The sequence below is a fragment of the Myxocyprinus asiaticus genome, chromosome 39, assembly GCF_019703515.2.
Source record: "Myxocyprinus asiaticus isolate MX2 ecotype Aquarium Trade chromosome 39, UBuf_Myxa_2, whole genome shotgun sequence".
Lineage (NCBI taxonomy): Eukaryota > Metazoa > Chordata > Actinopteri > Cypriniformes > Catostomidae > Myxocyprinus > Myxocyprinus asiaticus.
Window position 1 is genome coordinate 18,829,774 of NC_059382.1, and position 22,492 is coordinate 18,852,265.

Below are 22,492 nucleotides of genomic sequence, written 5' to 3' on the forward strand. Positions count from 1 at the left end.
TTTAATTACTGCCTCAATTCGGCGTGGCATGGAGGTGATCAGTTTGTGGCACTGCTGAGGTGGTATGGAAGCCCAGGTTTCTTTGACAGTGGCCTTCAGCTCATCTGCATTTTTTGGTCTCTTGTTTCTCATTTTCCTCTTGACAATACCCCATAGATTTTCTATGGGATTCAGGTCTGGTGAGTTTGCTGGCCTGTCAAGCACACCAACACCATGGTCATTTAACCAACTTTTGGTGCTTTTGGCAGTGTGGGCAGGTGCCAAATCCTGCTGGAAAATGAAATCAGCATCTTTCAGCAGAAGGAAGCATGAAGTGCTCCAAAATTTCTTGGTAAACGAGTGCAGTGACTTTGGTTTTCAAAAAACACAATGGACCAACACCAGCAGATGACATTGCACCCCAAATCATCACAGACTGTGGAAACTTAACACTGGACTTCAAGCAACTTGGGCTATGAGCTTCTCCACCCTTCCTCCAGACTCTAGGACCTTGGTTTCCAAATGAAATACAAAACTTGCTCTCATCTGAAAAGAGGACTTTGGACCACTGGGCAACAGTCCAGTTCTTCTTCTCCTTAGCCCAGGTAAGAAGCCTCTGACGTTGTCTGTGGTTCAGGAGTAGCTTAACAAGAGGAATACGACAACTGTAGCCAAATTCCTTGACACGTCTGTGTGTGGTGGCTCTTGATGCCTTGACCCCAGCCTCAGTCCATTCCTTGTGAAGTTCACCCAAATTCTTGAATCGATTTTGCTTGACAATCCTCATAAGGCTGCGGTTCTCTCGGTTGGTTGTGCATCTTTTTCTTCCACACTTTTTCCTTCCACTCAACTTTCTGTTAACATGCTTGGATACAGCACTCTGTGAACAGCCAGATTCTTTGGCAATGAATGTTTGTGGCTTACCCTCCTTGTTAAGGGTGTCAATGATTGTCTTCTGGACAACTGTCAGATCAGCAGTCTTCCCCATGATTGTGTAGCCTAGTGAACCAAACTGAGAGACCATTTTGAAGGCTCAGGAAACCTTTGCAGGTGTTTTGAGTTGATTAGCTGATTGGCATGTCACCATATTCTAATTTTTTGAGATAGTGAATTGGTGGGTTTTTGTTAAATGTGAGCCAAAATCATCACAATTAAAAGAACCAAAGACTTAAACTACTTCAGTCTGTGTGCATTGAATTTATTTAATACACGAGTTTCACAATTTGAGTTGAATTACTGAAATAAATGAACTTTTCCATGACATTCTAATTTATTGAGATGCACCTGTATAGACCAAAATAAGAGAGCTAGACAGACCTATCTTATCTAGCTAGTAAGGTTAAATAAAAACAGTTAAGTCAACAAATGTGCATGTGTTTTGCACATGCAAAACACATGCATGTGACATGTGCATGTGTGCACAAACCCCATTTTGAGATAAGAATGCAATTTGTTGGAAATATGCAGTACCCAGTGAAATAGGTGGGGTAGCTAGGTGGGCTAGCTAGCTGGGGTAGATAACAGTATGGGGCTAGGGGCAAAATCTGAGAAAATGTGAAATATTTTTTTAGGTAAAATGTGATTAAAATATGTATTAAAAAAAAAAAAAAAAAAAAAAAAAAAGCTGCATAACATCTAGAAAGTCTGAAGGTGAAATGACCCGTTAAGACAATAAAAGGAAAAATTAACTTCAAGAATTATGTACAAAAATACATTTTCTTAATTTGTTTGTTTTGATGGTCTTGACAAAGTCACAACATTTGGTTCCGGTACCAAAAATTATGCAGTATTTATAAAATATTCTTTACCTGTGCCAGGTCAAAAATGTTCCTAAGACAATATAAGGCTTAAGAGATGATTAATAATATACTGGCACTTGGATATTGCATGCCTGTGTACATATGTAAAGGTTCCAACAGGAAGGAAGTGGGAAGCGGGTTGGCAGTCCAGGTAAATCAGATTTTATTCAAGCGTTCAGCTTCATAGACTAAGTATAGGCTTTTCAGCTTCATAAACAAAGAGCAGGCTTTTCAGCTTCATAAACAAAGAGCAGGCTTTTCAGCTTCACGCACACTAAACAGGCTTTCAGATACAGACGTAGCTTTTCAGCTTCCTCAGCAACCTCAGGACGGCTCTCAGATGCTGCATATGCCTCTGCCAATCATTACTGTATATAATGATATCATCTAAGTAGGCAGCGGCATACGCAGCATGTGGCCGGATGATCTTATCCATGAGGTGCTGGAACATGGTGGAAGCCCTGAACAAACCGAACTGAAGAGTGATGAATTGGTGTAATCTGAACGGTGTGGAAATCCGTTTTTTCTCAGGATAATGGAGTTAAGGGGATCTGCCTATATCCCTTAGTTAAATCCAATGTAGAATAAAATTGAGCCGCACCCAACCGATCGAGCAGTTCGTCAATTTGGGGCATTGAGTATGCGTCAAATTTAGACACCGCGTTGACTTTCCGGTAATCAACACAGAACCGGACTGACCCGTCACTCTTAGATACAATTTCTGTGCGATTCTTCTATTACCTCCATCTCGAGCATTGCCTCTAGTTTGTCCCGAATCACCTTTTTCTTGTGTTTGGGTACGCGGTATGGCCGACTACGCACTACCGCTCCTGGTGGGGTCTCGTTATGGTGTTGTATGAGGTTAGTCCGACCGGCAAGAGGCGAGAACACGTCCGCAAACTCTTTTTGCAATCTGGCCACCTCCGTGAGCTGGGACGGTGAGAGGTGATCTCCACAAGGGAGTGAATGGATCGGCTTTGAACTTCACCTCTGGCCCGAGCTCCACCCTCTCCGGAACTACCATCGCCATGGACATGGGGACTGCCTCTCTCCAAAATTTAAGGAGGTTGAGGTGGTAAATTTGATGTGCCCCACCTCTATCCGTTCGTTTAACTTCATAATCGAGATCCCCGACTTGCCGTGTAACCTCAAAGGGTCCTTGCCACTTGGCGAGTAATTTGGAGCTCGATGTGGGGAGTAATACAAGTACTTTGTCTCCCGGTGCAAATTCTCATAGCTGGGCACCCCATTATACAGCCGGCTTTGTGTCTCTTGAGCTTGGAGCAAATTCTGTTGTGACATCTGACCCAGTGTTTGTAGCTTTGCTCGAAGATCAAGGATGTACTGAATTTCATTTTTGCTCTGGGAAGGTCCTTCCTCCCATGCCTCCCATATGACGTCAAGCCCCCCGCGGGGCTGGCGTCCATACAGGAGCTCGAAGGGGGAAAACCCCGTAGAGGCTTGCGGGACTTCCCTGACTACAAGTAATAGGGGGTCCAGCCATTTGTCCCAATTTCTAGCATCCTCGTGTACAAACTTGCGAATCATGTTTTTAAGGGTTCTATTAAATCGTTCCACCAGCCCGTCAGTTTGCGGGTGATAAAAGTTGGTGCGTATCGATTTAATCCCCAGCAATTCATAAAGTTTGCGTAGTGTTCGTGACATAAACGTTGTGCTTGGTCGGTGAGGATTTCTTTCAGAATCCCCACCCAGGAGATAATTTTGAAGAGTGCCTCCGCAACCTCACGTGCTGAGATGTTGCGTAAAGGCACTGCTTCCGGATATCGTGTTGCATAATCCACAAGGACTAATACAAAACGGTATCCGCGTGCTGACCGTTCTAATGGCCCGATGAGGTCCATTCCAATTCTTTCGAAGGGGGCCTCGACTAAGGGTAATGGGCACAATGGCGCTCTTGGTGTGGCCGGTGGATTCACCAACTGACATTCACGGCATACCGCACACCATCTGCGTACATCCCCGCAAATGCCCGGCCAATAAAAGCAGGCCATTAAACGGTGTAGTGTCCTCTCCGGTCCTAAGTGACCCGCCATAGGATTGTGGTGAGCCGCCTGGAAAAGTGTTTCCCGACAGCTCCTCGGGACTATAACACTCATGGGTTTGAGTGTCCTGCATCACTCGATACAACCGGTCCCTAATAATTGAAAAGTACGGGTATGTGAGGGCGATGTCCGGCTGGAGCTGCTGGCCATCGATTACTCTCGCTTGGTCAAAGGCGTGCCTAAAGGTTTCGTCACGTGACTGTACTAGAGGGAAGTCCCCTTCGGGAAATTCCCTGAGGGCTGGAATACCGGAGGATTCCCCTCCTGCGTCATTTTGACGCTGAGCAGACGCGTCACACATCACACACCGTGTTTTCAGTTTCCAGAACCCATCTGCACACAACAATTTCAATAATCCTTTAAACGCGGCCAATTTGTTCCCAAAATCAGCGGATGGGTGAGGCGGGAATTAACCGTGGCCTCCAGTCTATGTTTTACACCCTGAAATTGAATAACGGTGGTCACTACCGGGTATTCGTAAACATCCCCGTGCACACACCTCACCAACACCTTGTGATTTGTACCCAAAGCCCCGTCATGAATCAAGCCATGGTGGATCGAGGTTTGATTGCAACCCGAATCCACCAGGGCTTGGTATGTACGCCCCTTAATCCTTACCGGTATGTGATACGTCCCAGCTCGATCGGGGGCGGCCTGTGGCATGTCCGGGATCCCGATCCACGTCCCCACTTTCATTACTGGACACCGGTCCTGGAAGTGTCCCGGCTCCCCACAACTCCAACAGACTGGCCCAGGCTCCCCGGCTGCACCCGTGGCAGCGGAGACATCACCCTGGGAAGGACGACGGAGTGGGGTAGGGGAGGGGGTCGGCGCGTAGTGCAGCCCGCGGAAGCGGGGCGCCGGTTTGGGTAAATACGCCCCCCAGAAACGGAGAGAGAGAGAGAGTTGGACTGCTCGCCAGCTTCGGGGTAGGCTGCCATGTGGGCTTCGGCCAGCTGGACGGTGTCATCCACCGATGTGGGGCGATGGTACTGGACCCATTCCGCCGTCTTCTTGGGCAGACGAATGGTCAGATGCTCCAACACCATCAGCTCTATTATGTCCTTCACGGCGCACCCTTGCCCGGCTAGCACCCATTTTCGGCAGGCATCCCGGAGCTGCTGGGCAAATGCAAATTTCACTCAGTGTAATGGAGCGGAACTGCTGGCGATGTTGTTCGGGGGTGTAGCTCACCTGTTGCAGGACAGCAGTCTTCAGTTTCGCATAGTCCAAGCAGTCCGCAGCTGGCAGTTGTTGTGCCGCGAGTTGGGCCTCCCCGGAAAGCAGTGGCAGCAAGTGGAGGGCCCACTGTGCTTGTGGCCAGCCAGAGGCGGTAGCTGAGTGCTCAAAAAGGCCCAGGAATGCCTCTGGGTCGTCCTGAGGGCCCATCTTCATCAGGAGGAGGTGAGGCTTCATCGCTGCCTCCGGGGTCGCGGCAGAGGATTCGCCTGGAGCTAACCAGCTCTGTAGAGCCTGCCAATCCTCGGACTGGGCCCGGAGGAGCTCCTGGAAACGACTCTACTGGGCGAGCAGGGCTTGGTGATGGGTCTCCTGGATGCTAGCCAGGGCGCGGATGACTTCGCACATCCAGCGGTGAGGTGTCCATGGCGACCAGTCTTCTTCCTTCGATGTCCCAGGTTTCGGCACCAGTGTAAAGGTTCCAACAGGAAGGAAGCGGGAAGCGGGTTGGCAGTCCAGGTATTCAAGCGTTCAGCTTCACAGACAAAGTATAGGCTTTTCAGCTTCACAGACAAAGTATAGGCTTTTCAGTTTCATAAACAAAGAGCAGGCTTTCAGATACAGACGTGGCTTTTCAGCTTCACGCAACTCTCTCTGCCTCACTGGCATTCTTGGCGGCCTTTTCAAGCCCATCTCCGTCGTCACTGTAATGAGAAACAGGTGTAACGCATCATTAATCACCAGGTGCTGGTCCTTACCGCTTCCTCTGTCCCCAGTGACAGACACACGACCATGTCCCGCTCCACAACATAATATTAGAAATTATACTGCTGGTTAATGGGATGATTACATCTGATTTATCTATAGTGGTAGACAGAGTAGAATGTATTCACTCTACCCAGATAGTTGTCTAATATTTTCAAAAATCTCTCTAAACGAATGGTGCTTTTCACTCCTCCCTTCTTTGTAACAGATACAGTGAATAGGCATTATTGTCTTATCTACTGAAGTCAGGATACATGGGCGTAGTACCTTCTGCATCAGATGGTCCAGCTGCATGTTCAGTGTACATTACTTTCTCTTACTGCAAGCAGTTAAAGACTTCAGCTCAGTTATATACAACTATGGCAGATGGACCTTATAAATACATTAGGGTCAGAACAAATTCAAAATTAAGACGTTTCTGTGGGCTCTTTGTGGACAGAGGTACAGACCTTTGTTTAAAATATGATCTTCTTTTACAGAACGGTGATGGCAAAGTCAGCATAGCCATTTGGAACCAGGAAGTGTCGGGAAAATTATCCTATGTAGGTCTTCATTCATTGTGTCAAAGAGAAAATCACATTCCTGTTATAGTAAACTAATTTCAGCAATTTAAGAAAACAAATCTTTTTTTGACTGATCAGTTGCAAACAATTCAAGTTGACCAATTTTGAAGCAATTTAATATTCAATGTATTTTCCACTGTGTTTAACTTTAAACAATATTTTAAAATTGTTTCAGTTAACAACGGAAGATACAATTCTTGACACATCTTTATTTAAAGTTAGTGCTAATTTAAGTCCAAATAAAATAAATACAAATGCATATTTACAGTTCTCATCACTAATTCCTTGTAGCTGTTTTAATGAAATAATAATACTGTATGTAAATAACTGTGTAACTGTGTTTGGGAGAAAGCTTTTAATGACATTCATCAAGTATTTGTTCAACTTGTGTGTTAAAGATTGGCAAAAAAGTATTTTCACAAAAAAATTGGAGAATAGAGCTTAATACTTCCATGCTGGTGTTTATGTTCCAGGATGCATAATGCTGTTTTAATATTTGTTTCTCCATTGGTTAGACCTGGCCATGTACTCTTTGAAAAACTTGCCTACTACTACTCTGGTAAACGTTTGGCACTGTGCAAAACAAAAGTAACAGGACAATAAGTTCTCCATGTTCTGAAATGTACAAACATACTTAGGCCCATGTTCCTCAACATTTGAAGAGGCTTTTATGGTAGTTTGAATGGATGTAAAGTAAATTACTTATGGGCCAAAAGTAAACTGAAACGTTATACTATTCAGTGATTAATTATCTTTGAAGTGCCACACATCGGATTACTCATTAATCGTTTTGTGATGACATTTTTCTTCTCTCCAAGATGAGAAAACCCACATGACGCTGCTCTCTTGCACTCAAAAAATAAAGACAAATGTCTAGACTCCCTGCCAAAAAGAGGTAGAAGCAGTGGTCAATACACAATACAATACATCATAAAGTGGATATTTAACAAGATAAGTTTTTCATTATATAATTTACATTGTTATAGGTACCAGTTCTGTTCGCCGGGCTGCACAGCTGAAAAAAAAAAGATTTCTCCAACTCAAGTTTAAGTACTTCCCCAACTGCATGTCATTAAATGCTTATAACAAGCTACTTCAGTCTGTTACCAAGAAAGCCCTGGATGTTTTTTTTTTAGTTTTTTTTTTTAAGAGTGTACCTTAAAGGAATAGTTCACCCAAAAATGAAAATTCTCTCATCATTCCTCATGCCATCTCAGACGTGTGACTTCTCATGCTGCACACAAACGAAGATTTTATGAAGAATTAGTAAAAAAGACTTAAATATTAATCTGTTTCAAATCCACACTTATCATATAGCTTCTGAATATATGGACTGAACCACTTGTATGGTGTCTTTACGTGCATTTTGGAGCTTCAGAATATTGGTGCGCATTCACACGCATTGAATGGACAAACAGAGCAGAGATATTTATCTCAATCTTCTTTGTGTTCAGCAGAAGAAAGGAAGTCATACACATCTGGGATGGCATGAGGGTATGTTAGTGAGAGAATTAAATCTTTTGGGTGAACTATACCTTTAACAATGACATATCAGAGAGTTAATATCAACACCCATCTGAAGAAGCTGGATGAAAAGGAGGACTTTTCCACAATCTTCTTGGCAGCAGCAGGTCTTAAAAGAATGGGCTGGGAGAACCGCATTAGCCAGGTGCTTCCATGTTACTTTAATAAACTTTATCCCTAATGAGTAAAACACTCAAGATTATTGCATCATTTGATTAATAAGTGAGACATATAATACTTTTTAATGACAGTAATATATTCAGGACACTTTTAACCAGCTGTGTTCAATCAGACCAGGACTTTTCTTGCATATGATCTCTTTATCTCCTTGTTTCAGATCCTCGGCCCTGAGGACTGCATGTATATAGTCGGACAGGTGTGAAGCATGTAATGTCCTGCTAGCAGAGGTTTGCTGCATTTCCAAATTTCAGGCCTGCTTGTGCCAGTAGTTCATTTTTTTATTTTTATTTTTTTTTGTCTTGCCCAGCCCTGTACGAACATTTTCAGTGGCCCCCTAATAAAGACTTGTACATGTAAAAAAAATTTTTTTTTAGCAATATTATAATATTTTATGGCATATTTATGTCAGAAATTGGTACTTTTATTCACCAAATCACAATGTATAGTCAGGACATTAATAACGTGAAAAATGACTATTACAATTTGAGAACTTCTTAAACTACTTCAAAGAGTTCTCATCAAAAAATCCTCCATGTGCAGCAATGACAGCTTTGCAGATCCTTGGCATTCTAGCTGTCAGTTTGTCCAGATACTCAGGTGACATTTCACCCCACACTTGCCATAGATGTGGCTGTCTTGTCGGGCACTTCTCAAGCACCTTACAGTCTAGCTGATCCCACAAAAGCTCAATGGGGTTAAGATCCATAACACTCTTTTCCAATTATCTGTTGTCCAATGTCTGTGTTTCTTTGCTCACTCTAAACTTTTCTTTGTTTTTCTGTTTCAAATGTTGCTTTTTTTTTGGTTGCAATTCTTCCTTTAAGGCCTGCATCCCAAGTCTTTTCTTTACTGTTGTACATGAAACTGGTGTTGAGTGGGTAGAATTCAATGAAGCTGTCAGCTGAGGACATGTGAGGTGTCTATTTCTCAAACTAGAGTCTCTGATGTACTTATCCTCTTGTTTAGTTGTACATCTGGCCTTCCACATCTCTTTCTGTCCTTGTTAGAGCCAGTTGTCCTTTGTCTTTGAAAACTGTAGTGTACACCTTTGTATGAAATCTTCAGTTTTTTGGCAATTTCAAGCACTGTATATCCTTCATTCCTCAAAACAATGATTGACTGACGAGTTTCTAGAGAAAGCTGTTTCTTTTTTTGCCATTTCTGACCTAATATTGACCTTAAGACATGCCGGTCTATTGCATACTGTGGTAACTCAAAAACAAACACAAAGACAATGTTAAGCTTCATTTAACGAACCAAATAGCTTTCAGCAGTGTTTGATATAAGTAATTTTCTAGAACCAAATTAGCAATTTAGCATGATTACTCAAGGATAAGGTGTTGGAGTGATGGCTGCTGGAAATGGGGCCTGACTAGATTTGATCAAAAATGACTTTTTTCAAATAGTAATGGTGCTGTTTTTTACATCAGTAATGTCCTGACTATACTTTGTGATCAGTTGAATGCAACTTTGGTGAATTAAAGTACCAATTTCCTTCCAAAACAGCAAAATCTGTACATTATTCCAAACTTTTGGCCGCCAGTGTACATAAGATGCTCAGTTCGAAGAATAATGACATAAAAGCAAAACTGCTTCCTTTAAAAGACATCTGGTCTTGTTTCTAAACTGATAATCCAAAAACATGTAGAAATGAAGTACAGTTTAAAAATCTAAACATTTGTAACTGTACCTCAAATTATGGCCATAGTGAGTTTAATTTCTGCAAAGATACCAGTCAATCTGTATATTTACACTGTATCTTCCGTCTTGCCTATGAAGCGGTGTTTGGTTGTGTGGAGCTTAATGATGCTTTTACATAATTCAGTAAACACGTCTGATTTACTATGATATTGAATTATTTAATGCAAGTTGAAGTTTCCCTGCAAAGAAAAAAATTAACAAAACGAAACAACCAAAACCAGCCTGGTCCTGGGTCAGAAATTAAGGGGAGCTTTGGGCACAAATGCAATTGAAAGGAACAAAAATGCCCCCAAAATTCAAAATACAGAATATGGCAAAAAATAAAATAATAAAAAAGCCACCGGCTTCCACTTTTTAGGCATACTTATAGATGTATTGAAAGTACAATATGACATGATGATATAACGGCAAGTGATTTTCTAGTACCAAATTAGGAATTTAGCATGATTACTCAAGGATAAGGTATTGGAGTGATGGCTGCTGGAAATGGGGCCTGTCTAGATTTGGTGCTGTTTTTTACATCAGTAATGTCCTGACTATACTTTGTGATCAGTTGAATGCCACTTTGGTGAATTAAAGTACCAATTTCCTTCCGAAACAACAAAATCTGTACATTATTCCAAACTTTTGGCCACCAGTGTATATTTTTCATTAAATGTTACGTTTTCTTTATAGAAAACAATTTACAACAAATAATTTATTTTAATTTTCAAAAATAACTGGAAATTATACAACTTCATGGAAACTAGGAATTTTTACACTTTTGCTAATAAACTATGGCATGCGGTGTAAAACATTACTGATTTGTTTGATGTTTCCAAGACTATCACAAATATTTTTTGCAATCTGGCAACATTTCGTTGGTGACCAGCTCAAATCCGGCTGTTCAGTTTGCATTCTGTAGTATCTGTAAACGACTATAAGAGTTCAGTTACTGTAGATAGCATCAGTAAAACAATAAAAAGTGTTTTTAGAATAGTAAAAGAATCTTACAGACTACTCTTTCTTAAGTTCTTTACTCTTTAGACTTGTAAAGTCAGTGAAGGCTCCTGTTTCTATTCATAACAAAAGAACGTCTAACATTTACAGACAATAGTTTTTAGTTTTTTAATTCTTAACAGCTTTAATAACATCTGTAACATTTACAGCTACAGTGGATCTACAGTAACAACTACGGTTTTACCAAACATTTGATTAAAAGACATCACAAATACAACATGAATATGGTGCTCAAAGTTCCTACCATGTTTTTTTCATACAGGTTTACATTTGTGATCATTATAATTTCTAACATATGCATAACTCTTCCCACATTTCTGGCATGTGTAGGGTTTCATTCCAGTATGGATTTGCATATGAGCTTTTACATTGTTGGGTTGGCCGAACCTTTTCCCACAGACTTCACAGCTGTATGGCTTCTCTCCAGTGTGAACACGCCTGTGACGCTTTAAGCTTCCCGATAAGCGAAAGGACATTCCACATGTTTCGCACTTGTGCGGTTTCTTACCAGAGTGAATGAGCATGTGCACTTTCAGACAATTTGGCAGGCCGAACATCTTCCCACAGATAGAACACTTGTATGGTGTTTCTTTGCTATGAACAACTTCATGCATTTTCAAGCCAGCTCTCTGCGCAAAAGTCTTACCACACACTTCACACTTGAATGGAGCCACCCCTGAATGAAGTTTCTCATGTTCCTTCAGTGAATTCGTACTGCTATAGCTTCTACCACAGACTTTACACATGTATGGATCATTGTCTGTGTGGAGCTTCTGATGCATTTCGAGTCTAGAGAGAGTAACGTAGCTCTTCCCACATACCTCACAACGAAAAGAGTTCCCATTATCACTATGTGTGAGCTGGTGCTTCTTCAAAGCATAATTAAAAGCAAAACTTTTCCCACATGTTTCACACATGAATGACTTTTGAGATCCATGTACTGCCATGTGCCTCTTCAGATATTTTGTCAGATTAAATTGCTTGCCACAAACAACGCATGCATAACGTTTTGCACCACTGTGAATGTGAATGTGGCTTGTGAGGCTCATGAGATGCACAAACGTTTGGCCACATACATGACATGTATGAGGTTTCTCTCCTGTATGCACAAGCTGGTGTGATTTCAGTTTTTTTTTTGTCTTGAATGTCTTGTCACAGTTGTTGCATTTCCATGGTTTCTCATTTGAATGAACTCTTTGATGGCCAGCCAGGTTACCTGAGGTTGAAAATGTTTTCCCACATGTGTTACAGCTGTATGGTTTTTCACCTGTGTGGATTCTCTGGTGTGCTTGTAAACTCCCCTTTACAGTGAAGCCACGTCCACATACACCACAAAGGTATGGCTTTACTTCCAGGTGGACAAGTTCATGTGTCTTGAGATCTGCAAAGGTTTTCCCACATGTTTTGCAGCTTCCTTTCTTCTCAGTGTGGTTCATTTGGTGTTTTTGGAGTCCTTTTAGAAATGCAAACTTCTTCCCACACTTGTCACATTCGTGAGGGGTGCCTTGTCTACACTTGTGCTGCTTTAGTCTATGTTTCCAGCGGTATTTCTTTCCACACTCATTACAGTCAAATGATATATTATTCTTTCTTTTCTTTCTTTTCTTTGATTGTGCAGTGGTTTGCTCTGCCTGTTTGTTTACTTCAGGTTCCTGGTCTTTAATAGAGGCATTATCCTGCTCTTCAGCTGCAAAACAATAACAAAATAAACTCAAAAGATTATTCCTGGCAAATGTAAGACTTAAACAAAGGGTTTAAATTAGGTTTATTTAAATATGCTTAACTTTGCACTCAAAAAATATTTAAACCTCTTTTTAAGACTTGCACATTTCGGGAGTCACATGACACTATGCGAGTGGAAGCAGCCTAAAGGCGAGCTCCTCTTCACTTTGCTACAATTATCCTTTTAATCAGTATTACTCAGTGAGAACTGAATTAGTTTTGATTGTTAAACTGTGCTGGAGTGTAGGATGTCGAAGAATTCGAAATCATCAGCCTGTGGGGACAATAAAAAGCATTTATGGTCACACACGTGTGACGCCTCTCATGATCAAGATGGCAAGGGTCTGGTGGGGAATGACAGCGAGCCTCATAACGTAGGTCAAGATATTGCGAACATTTATGCACTAACGAAAATCTCAACCGACATGGACAGCCTCGAGGAAATACGAGGAAGTAGTCGAGCGACTACATCTGTGGAGGCGAAACTTTCCACCCTGATCACAATAGACGAGGTTTAAAAACGAATCGAGTTTCTGGAAGCGGCCGAGAAAGTGTTGCAGACTAACCCACCAGCCACCAAAACTGATTTGGATCAAGTGTGGGGAAAATGAGAGGATACTGAAAATTGAAACAGACGTAACAATGTTCGTTTTGTTGGAATCCTCAAAGGAAAGGAAGGTCAAGATATGGTTAAGTTGTATCATTAGTTCTTTTCATATTTAAGAATTCAAAATTGGAAAAACAACTTATTTCATTAATCATTTACAAAACCAATATAAAAAACAAATAACAGTTTGTTTTTCATACTTTCAATTTTATGCTGAAGTTAAAAATAGGAAATTGGGAAAAAATCGGGACACTTTGTTTTGATAATTTGATTCCATCTAAAAAGAAACTAAAAGAGGTGAAAAATGAATTCACACATGTGGGTGGCGCTTTTTCTGATTAGTCATCCTTTAACGTCATCTGTTTTTCCTCAATTCTGTGAGATAAGAGTTCACTGCTGTTAAATTGTTCAGATGAATCTGTCTCAGTTAATATTACCAAAATAATAAAAATAACCATAAATCCACAAGACTATAGAGGCACAGACCTACACTGTAAAGAAATAGGCTTACTTTCTTGAGATCGAGCGAGCACAGGGTGCTCAACTTGCTCATGAAGTTCATGAATGCTCTTCTCTCAAAAGCTCGAAGAGTGAATTTAAAATCAGCATTTACACATTGCCTTAAGATTTGCCCATAATAAGGTACACAATACTGTCGCATAATAGCCTTCTATTCTACGCCCAAGTATCACAGGCTACCCATATTCCCATTTAAAAATAGGGGATGGTCGGTGGGCCTGGGTAGCTCAGCGAGTAAAGACGCTGACTACCACCCATGGAGTTCACGAGTTCGAATCCCAGGGCGTGCTGAGTGACTCCAGCCAAGTCTCCTAAGCAACCAAATTGGGCCAGTTGCTAGGGAGGGTAGAGTCATATGGGGTGACCTCCTCGTGGTCGCTATAATGTGGTTCGCTCTCGGTGGGGCGCGTGGTGAGTTGTGCGTGGATGCCGCGGTGGATGGCGTGAAGCCTCCACATGCGTTATGTCTCCGTGGTAACGCGCTCAACAAGCCACGTGATAAGATGCGTGGGTTGACCGTCTCAGACGCGGAGGCAACTGAGATTCGTTCTCCGCCACCCAGATTGAGGCGAGTCACTACGCCACCACGAGGACTTAGAGTGCATTAGGAATTCCAAATTGGGGAGAAAAAGGGGAGAAAAAAATAAAAATAAAAATATAGGATGGTGGGAATCTGAGCTTGGCTCCTTAAATCATAGTCCTATCCACTGTTATGTAAATATATATTGTCTTATATTAAATGTATTAATATCTTCCAATGTATTATTTATAATTTACTGTTGTAGCTGTTATAATTCACTGACATGAATGCAGCATATAACTTTCATCTGTCTGCTTGGATGCAGCCATTAGACTGTATATTTCATTTTGTTCATCGCACTGCAATATGTAAAATGACAATAAACCTGACTAAAGCAGCTCAGTTAACAAGTAGGCCTATTCTACTAAAATAACTGTGACTTATCATAATGTTTGCATTTAGATTCAATGCAAGTATAGGGAGGATTGGCAGAAACGGTGCCCCGACATTTTTTGTGCTCAAGCATATTAGCCTAAGATAACATTTATTTATATTATTATGCGCTATTTAGCAAAGGATCCATTTCCTCCTCAATTTTGGCATCTAGCAAGTAATGGATTTTTTTTTCTGGGCAGACAGACAGCAGCAGATGTGGGAGGCAGCGGATCCGAGGGAAGTTTAGTGCCATTACCCGCTCTGAGAAAATTACCCTTATAAAATTGCAGTGAGTGATTCTTTCATTACTCTCTAGTGGTTTCTCATGTCAGAAAAAAAATACAGCGAAGCCAATTTAAAATGCTTAAAGCAATCAAACTAGCTAAGACTAATTATCAGGACAAAAGGCATCCTGACTTAAAGTCCATCGGGATGCGGTACACGGCTTGTAAATTTGGGACTGTACCAGATTTATCGGGACGTCTGGCCACCCTAATTGCGAATGCCATACCCAACTGCAGACGATTTTCCAGAACTGATCAGCTGTGCTGCGTGGTACCACTTATTAATTTATAGAACAGTTTTTGTGGCATGAGGAATGATAACTGTAAGAAGACATTTGGCATATAGCCCTACATTTGGCATACAGTGCGAGGGACTAATTTATAAACATCTAAAAAAATATAAAATATATAGGCCTATATAGAACATAGATATTCATCTCCCTCGCAATTATCACTTGCTTCCCATGCCAATGATAGTCCCAATGCTGTCGCATGCTTGAGCACACTGGCACGAAGTCAAAACCCCTTCAGTGACTGAATTCAGAGAACATTTTACTGTTAGCTATGTGTTATTGTGTTGAGAGGAATAGCACAGTTGCAATAAACATGGCGCATTTTTGAGAATATATGATAAAGAATTTAATATTGAGATGAATTCATCTGAACAATTAAACAGATCAATTTGTCTCACAGCACTGAGGAAGAACAGATGCGTTGTAGGTTGACCAATCTGGAGAAAGGGGTGTTTTAGGGTCACCCACATTTTTCGAATTCGTTTTTCACCTCTTTTAGTTTCTTTTTAGATGGAAAATCAAATTATCAAAACATACAGTGTCCCGTGGCCATTTTTCCAATTTCCTATTTTTAACTGGAGTATAAAATCAAAAGTACGAAATTCAACACATGTTTTTTAATATTGTGTAGAGCCGAGGAGGGCGGGGCCGGGCTAGAATGAGACACACCCGGTTGGGACGGGACTCCCCGACCGCCTGGAGCGAGGGAGCCGCTGCCGGGGGCGGAGGAGTGCCCTGCCGTCCCCCGGGAACGCGGAGGGGTCGAGAGAAGACCGCCGTCCGCGGGGGGAGGAGGGAAGCGACTCCCCTACCGCCTGGAGTGGTAAGGCCGCTGCCAGGGGCGGAGGAGAGTCCCCACGGGACGCCGGGAACGCGGAGGGGCGTTCTGTCCGCTGAGGGTCGGAGGTCTGACTCCGGTCCGCCCGGGGAGGAGCGGCTGCAGTCCGCCTAAGAGGGTGGAGTAGTGATCGAGGACCACGCGACGGCGCATCAGAGAACCGGTGAGTTTCTTTTTTCTCTCTCTGTTGCTCCGTGTTGGCCTTTCCCTCACCATTTTGTTTTGTTGTTTTTCCCCTCCTGTCTCCTCCCAGGTCGAGGAAGGTGGGGGGTGTACGTCATGCCGGGGGCTCCCCGGCCTGAGGCAACGCCGGGAGGAGTGTAGAGCCGAGGAGGGCGGGGCCGGGCTGGAATGAGACACACCCGGTCCCCAATCAGCCTGATGGGCGCACGAGGGATAAAGGCGGCCGGGGACGACAGTTCGAGAGAGAGAGAGAATTGCAGGCAGCTGTACTGTGTGTTTTTGGTTGTGTGTTTTGTTTAAATTGTTTATTAAATTATTATTTAAGTTGTCAAGCCGGTTCTCGCCTCCTCCTTTCCACTAAACCCCCTTACATATTGGTTTTGTAAATCATAAATTCAATAAGTCGTTTTTAGTTTTTCCGATTTTGGATTCTTAATTATATATGAAAAGAACGAATGATTCACAGATTTTCTTGGAAGGGCTCATTCTAAATTTGTTCAACACCGCAGGCCGTCATCTTGAAACAGAGCGTGTGCACAGAGAACTCGGTCAGCTTCCCAAAGTGTATGACAGGCCCCGATCCGTTCTGGCAAGATTCTTGTGGTCGGCAGACAGAGCCTTAATATACAGAATAAAGGCAATTTGTGCTAGGAAGATTATAACATTATGGTTTTTCTGGACTTCGCCAGAGCGACACAAGCAAAACGGACAGATTCAAAGAGTACAAGAAGTTTCTTCAAGAACAGGATGTGAGTTTTTCTTTGCTTTTCCCGACCAAGCTGAGAATTGATGCCAAACATGGACGTAAGAATTTCACATGCCTACGAGAAGCTATGGCCTTCTTTAAATCAATGGAATGAGTGGATGGCTTTGCCCATGCTGAATAAGCACTATGGACTACACATTGTGCATTTTGCTGATGCGGTCTGAGAGGGTTTGTTATTCGGTTGGTTGCCCACTGTCTCTCTATCTCAATCTATTTTTCTCTCTTTTTCTTTATTGACTTATTGAGTTTATTTGTTCTTTTTGCGATGTTGTTATTTACTGGGGCGTATTTCATTGAAAACTTTTATGTGCAATTCAATTGTACGGTTTACGTAAAAAAAAAAAAAAAAAAAAAAAAAACCCCACCGGACTGAAGTAATCTTGTAGCAATAGTGTCGCAGAAAATCTTGTGAGCATCCATGGACTGACGGATTTCCAGAAGGACACCAGTTGAGACTGTTACGCGCAAGGTTGAAGCTCTTATTTTTTCCGTTCTGTGGGTTATTAAGGATTTTATGGTTACATCAATGTTGAATAGTGTTCTATCTAATTTAGCCTTGCGTACACAGTTTTTCTTTGCATGTCAATAAGTAACACTTTATTATAGGTAAAATGTTTCTCTCCACGTGAAAATGGGCTGGGGTTCCCTATAAAAAGAAGGAAGTTGTATCTTTCCTTATGCATAAAAAATGTGACTTAGTGTTCCTTCAAGAAACGCACATTTCTTGACAGGAAGCTGAAAAACTTGGTAGGGCATGGGGTGGGAATGTGTTTTGCAGTGTTGGTTCAAGTAAAAGCAGGGAAGTCATCACATTGATAAGTAAGCATTTACAATTTAACTGTCTCATACAGATTAAAGATAATTGATTGTTTTGGCTGAAATACAATGGCAAAACCTTATTTTGGCTAATATTTATGCACCCAACGCTGATGACCAGAACTTTTTTTATAGATCTTGAGGGAAAGTTACAAGCAGCTGGGATCATCCATGATATGGTTTTGGGTGGAGACTTCAGTCTTTTAATGGATCCGGTCCTTGATCATAGTGTTGCAAAAGTGTGTAGACCCTTTAGAGCAATGTTGGCACTACAGAGTATGTGTAAAAATCTTACAGACATTTGGACACTTCTGAATCCATCTGGGAGGGACTATACCTTTTTTCATCAGTTTATAAGATTTACTCTTGAATTTTTCTTCTTCTACTGGAAAGATAAAATCAAGCCACCTGTACGCATCAGAATGGAGGAGGAGGAAGAAGAAGAAAAAGAAGTGGGTGCAGCAGCTGAGAAGCAGCCAGCTAAGAGGTCCAAAACACTGGGCCATCTTCTGGGCAGAGTGAAGTAGTCTATGTCCATAATTCCCGCAGAACAGCGAGTAAAATCGGAAATCACATCCTACTTGCAAGAGAAAGTTATTGATGGCGATGACAAGCCACTGGAATGGTGAAGAGAAAACGAAGCCGCTTTCCTTTAATGGCAAACATACCTGTGTGTTACCACAACCAGCACCCCATCAGAGCGCATGTTCAGTGCAGCTGGCAACATAGTTACTCCCCACCGCAACCTTCTCAAACCAGAAAGAGTAAACCAGCTTGTTTTCTTAACTAAAAATCTGTAGGCATACAGATACCTGAATGGCATAACTCCAGCATAAATAAATAATTGTGATCTCATATTGTTTCTGGCCTTGTGTTTATTTTAATAATACAAGTATAGGCTACCTATTCGAGGACATTTGATAATTGTTTGTGTAGGATTAAAGGCTGCCATTAAGATTGTATAATTATTTAAGTTCTTTCATTTTAGTTCTTAGTTCTTTCATTTTTGCTTATTGTTTATTAAACCCTATTTAGTTATTTATTATTTTTTGGCTACCGTCAACCTGGCGTCACAGCCTGTCCATTTCAAAAGACATTTCGGTGTCAAATGAGATGGCAGCGACCAGAGTCTGATCATTCGCTACTGACCACATGATATTGATGAGACGCCTAATGTTATCAGAAGAGCTACGGCCCCGAATAAACCCCACCTGATCTATATGTATAAGTGATGTCATAACTTTACTTAATCGATTAGCCAGAATTTTTGACAAAATGTTTACGTCTAACTGGATCAGGGAAATTGGACGGTAACTTGGATCTTTGTCCTTTTTAAGAATCAGATTGATCCGGGCTTGTGTCATGGTTGGCAGAAGCTTTCCATTCTTTAATGATTCCTTATAAACTTCTAACAAAAGTGGAGCCAGTTCTGTAGCATAAGATTTGAAAAACTCAGCGGCAAAGCCGTCAGGCCCCTGAGCCTTGCCTGTAGGCAGGGCCTTAATTACCTCATCAAGCTCCTCCAAGTTTATCTCAGAATCAAGAGAACTCCTTTGCTCAGTCATCAGTTTAGGGAGATCTAATGGTTCCACAAATTTCCTAATATCCTCATCAGTAGACGAAGATGTGGAACTATAAAGATCAAAGTAGAATTCTTTAAAAGCATTATTAATATCAATGGCAGAGGTAAATATTTCACCACCAGCAGATTTTACTGAGTGAATGGAAGAAAAAGACTCTCTCTGCTTTATATATCTAGCCAAAAGTTTTCCTGCTTTGTCCCCCGACTTGAAGTATGACTGTCTTGCCCTGAATAGACAAAACTCCACTTTCCGTGACAAAATAGTATTATATCTATATTTCAGCTCTGCCTCGGCACTTTTAATATTTCCTTCCAACTCCACAAGTTCTTGTGCTTTGGATTTTTTGGTGAATGAGGCATACTGTATGATCCAACCCCTAAGAACCACCTTAAGTGCCTCCCAAGCCACTCCCACAGAGGATACTGAGGACCAGTTGGTCTCCATATAAACAATGATTTCAGCCTTTAGCATTTGTTGGAAATCAGGATTTTGCAAAAGGGACACATTAAGGCACCAACTATATGATTTATTTTTCTCCGTATGTGGCAACATCTCACCAGGGCATGATCTGAAACTAAGATATTTCCAATTGAGCAATCAACAACAGATGAAATGAGGGATTTGGATATCAAAAAAAAAAAAAAAAAAAAATCTATTCTAGAATAAATCTTATGGACTGATGAAAAAAAAATGTATAGTCCCTACCAGATGGGTTCAAAAGTCTCCAAATATCTGTAAGACCAAGATTTTTACACATCCCTTGAAGCGTCAATGTTGCTCTAGGGGGCTTACACACTTTTGCTTCACTATGATCAAGGACTGAGTCCATCAAAAGATTAAAGTCTCCTCCCAAAATTATATCATAAGGGGTGCCAGCGGCTTGCAACATCCCTTCAAGATCTATAAAAAAGCCCTGATCATCAGCGTTAGATGCGTAAATATTAGCCAAAATCAACCTTTGCCCCTGAATTTCAGCTAAAACAATAATGACTCTCCCTAATTTATCTTTAGTCTGTTTGAGACATTTGAATTGTAGATATTTATTAATCAATATAATGACTCCCTTGCTCTTACTTGAGCCAGCACTAAAGAAAATATGTCCACCCCATATCGTCCCACATTTTTCAGCTTCCTGCGGGGAAAGATGTGTTTCTTGAAGAAACACTATATCATATTTCTTTCGCTTAAGAAAACTAATAACCTTCCTTCTTTTTATGGGGTGCCCCAACCCATTCACATTCCATGTGTAGAGAGACAATCCACTCATATTAACATTTGACATTTTGATATAGTAGAAAAAATAAATTGTGTGACAAAAACAAAATTATACAGACCACATTCCCCATTACGGCAACAATCAAACCCCGAACAAAACAAACAGAAAAAAGAAAAATGTGCGCACAACAGTGCCAACCGGCGACAATCCCTCTAAACTCAAAAGGTCCATGAACGCCCACGAGCCCCCACGACAAATTTGCCATCGGATTGCTCAATTTTGCCTCACAAATTTGTGACCTGTGAGGCAAAATTACATAACAGAAAATACTTTGTAAAATAAACCCCAGCCAATAGGACGAATGAACACAAAGAACATGTAGATTCATTCACAGAACTGTCTCAAAGGTGTGTTCCTTCACAAAACAAATTCCAGCTGATATAAAACCATTCAGATTCCTCGGACAGACAAACGATTGTTCAGTGAGCCAGCTGTTATGAGTTCAGCTGATGACATAATCATTTCAGTGTCCCGTAAAAATACTCAACAAAACAAACTCCAGCCAGCAGGAGGAATAAGCACGAAGAACGAACAGATTAATCCACAGCTGTTCCAAAGGAGTGTTATTCAATAGAACAAGCTCCAGCCACTAGGCGGGACCAATACAAAAGAAACAAAACCGGCATCCCGGTTCCCCGGATGGTCGAGTCAATTCACTCGGAGGCCGCATAAATGTATATACCATGACTTACTCAATCCATCAACTTTATAAAAGACATCCTTTATGTGAGCACGTAGATATTTTGCGGTCATCCGTAGTGTCCACTCTCAAACTTGCCGGGAACTTCAATGCAAAAGTTTCTTAGGAAAAGTGTTATTCACAAAACAAACTCCAGCCGCTCGGTGGAGCCAACGCAAAAGAAAAAAGAAACCAAAATGACACCCAGCTTCCTCAAAAGCCAGAGTAAGTACAGTGAGTCAACCCACTCACATGAGAAACACCCATTGGTTTACTCGCCCACTGATTCTATAAAAGACATTGCCTGATTGGGACATGTAAATACTTTGCGACCGTCCTTCGTTTCTATTCTCAGTTTGGCCGGAAACATCAGAGCAAAAGTGATCTTTCGTTGATGTAAGAGTTTCTTACATTCCTTGAACCGATCGCGTTTCTCTCGTCGAACTCGCAAAGTCCGGGAACAAGAAAATATTCTGGTTCTTCCAAGAAAGCTTCCCTTTGCTCCTTGCCTGGACTCGGGAAAAGCTCATCTAGGAATTTCACCATATCTCTGCCCTCCTCATGCTCAGGAATTCCAACAATTCGAACGTTATTTCTGCGGCTTCTATTCTCAAGATCTTCAAACTTTTCAAGGATATGTTCCAAATCAACTTCGGTCGTGGGCGGATTTGCGGTTAATTCCCTCTCCGAAGATTCCAGACAATCGATTCGTCTCTCAACATCAGTCACTCTTGTAACTAACTCAGATAATTTTATTTCCATCGCCGTAATCAATCGACGTATTACTGCAAGATCCTCAAAGTCAGCAAGAACCTTTGTTAGCATCACAGACATGTTGGACAACTGACGCTGGATCTCCTCTCCCGCCGCGCCATCCAAATAGAGTCCCCGGTCTGTAGGCCTGTCGGGGCTTTCATCCTGAACACGTAAGTGTTTTTTAATGTCTCCAGAGCCCGAGGATTTTGACTTCTTTGCCATGTTTTGCCTCAAAGAGCAAATGTGTAACTGGGTGTATCAAATTTCACCAGATTATAACATGAAAAGAAATATTTTGCAAAGTGCGCAGAGCTTGTCGCTCACACGTCTGCTTCTTGCATGGCGTCACATGACCTCCTCCCAGATCTCAGTTCTTTCGATATTTACAGCTGCGCCACCTGCTCTGTACTATTTTTGGGAGTAGCATACACCCCCCTAAAGTGGCAGATACTCTGGGAGTGGT

At 41.7% G+C, this 22,492-nt stretch overlaps 2 protein-coding genes and 1 long non-coding RNA gene across 7 annotated transcripts in view; 2 read left to right on the forward strand and 1 right to left on the reverse strand.

Moving 5' to 3' along the window:
* The window catches only part of LOC127429774 (porphobilinogen deaminase-like), a 71,449-nt gene that overhangs the window by 27,390 nt on the left and 21,567 nt on the right, over positions 1 to 22,492 (forward strand). The window contains exon 1 of one of the 2 annotated variants that reach the window (XM_051678944.1): positions 6,048 to 6,174. The exons of the other annotated variant lie outside the window; for it this stretch is intronic. Coding sequence (XP_051534904.1) covers positions 6,145 to 6,174 — 30 coding nt within the window. The 5' untranslated portion in view covers positions 6,048 to 6,144. Of the gene's footprint in view, positions 1 to 6,047; positions 6,175 to 22,492 lie in introns of those variants that run through there. 2 annotated transcript variants of the gene reach the window in all.
* LOC127429773 (zinc finger protein 85-like) overlaps positions 1 to 22,492 on the reverse strand; it is a 60,357-nt gene that overhangs the window by 24,885 nt on the left and 12,980 nt on the right. Inside the window, exon 5 of one of the 4 annotated variants that reach the window (XM_051678940.1) lies at positions 8,694 to 12,439. The exons of the other annotated variants lie outside the window; for them this stretch is intronic. Coding sequence (XP_051534900.1) covers positions 11,007 to 12,439 — 1,433 coding nt within the window. The 3' untranslated portion in view covers positions 8,694 to 11,006. Of the gene's footprint in view, positions 1 to 8,693; positions 12,440 to 22,492 lie in introns of those variants that run through there. 4 annotated transcript variants of the gene reach the window in all.
* LOC127429775 (uncharacterized) lies at positions 6,264 to 8,273 on the forward strand. Its single transcript, XR_007895333.1, has 3 exons — positions 6,264 to 6,327; positions 7,167 to 7,243; positions 7,335 to 8,273. It is a non-coding gene; the product is annotated as an uncharacterized LOC127429775 (long non-coding RNA).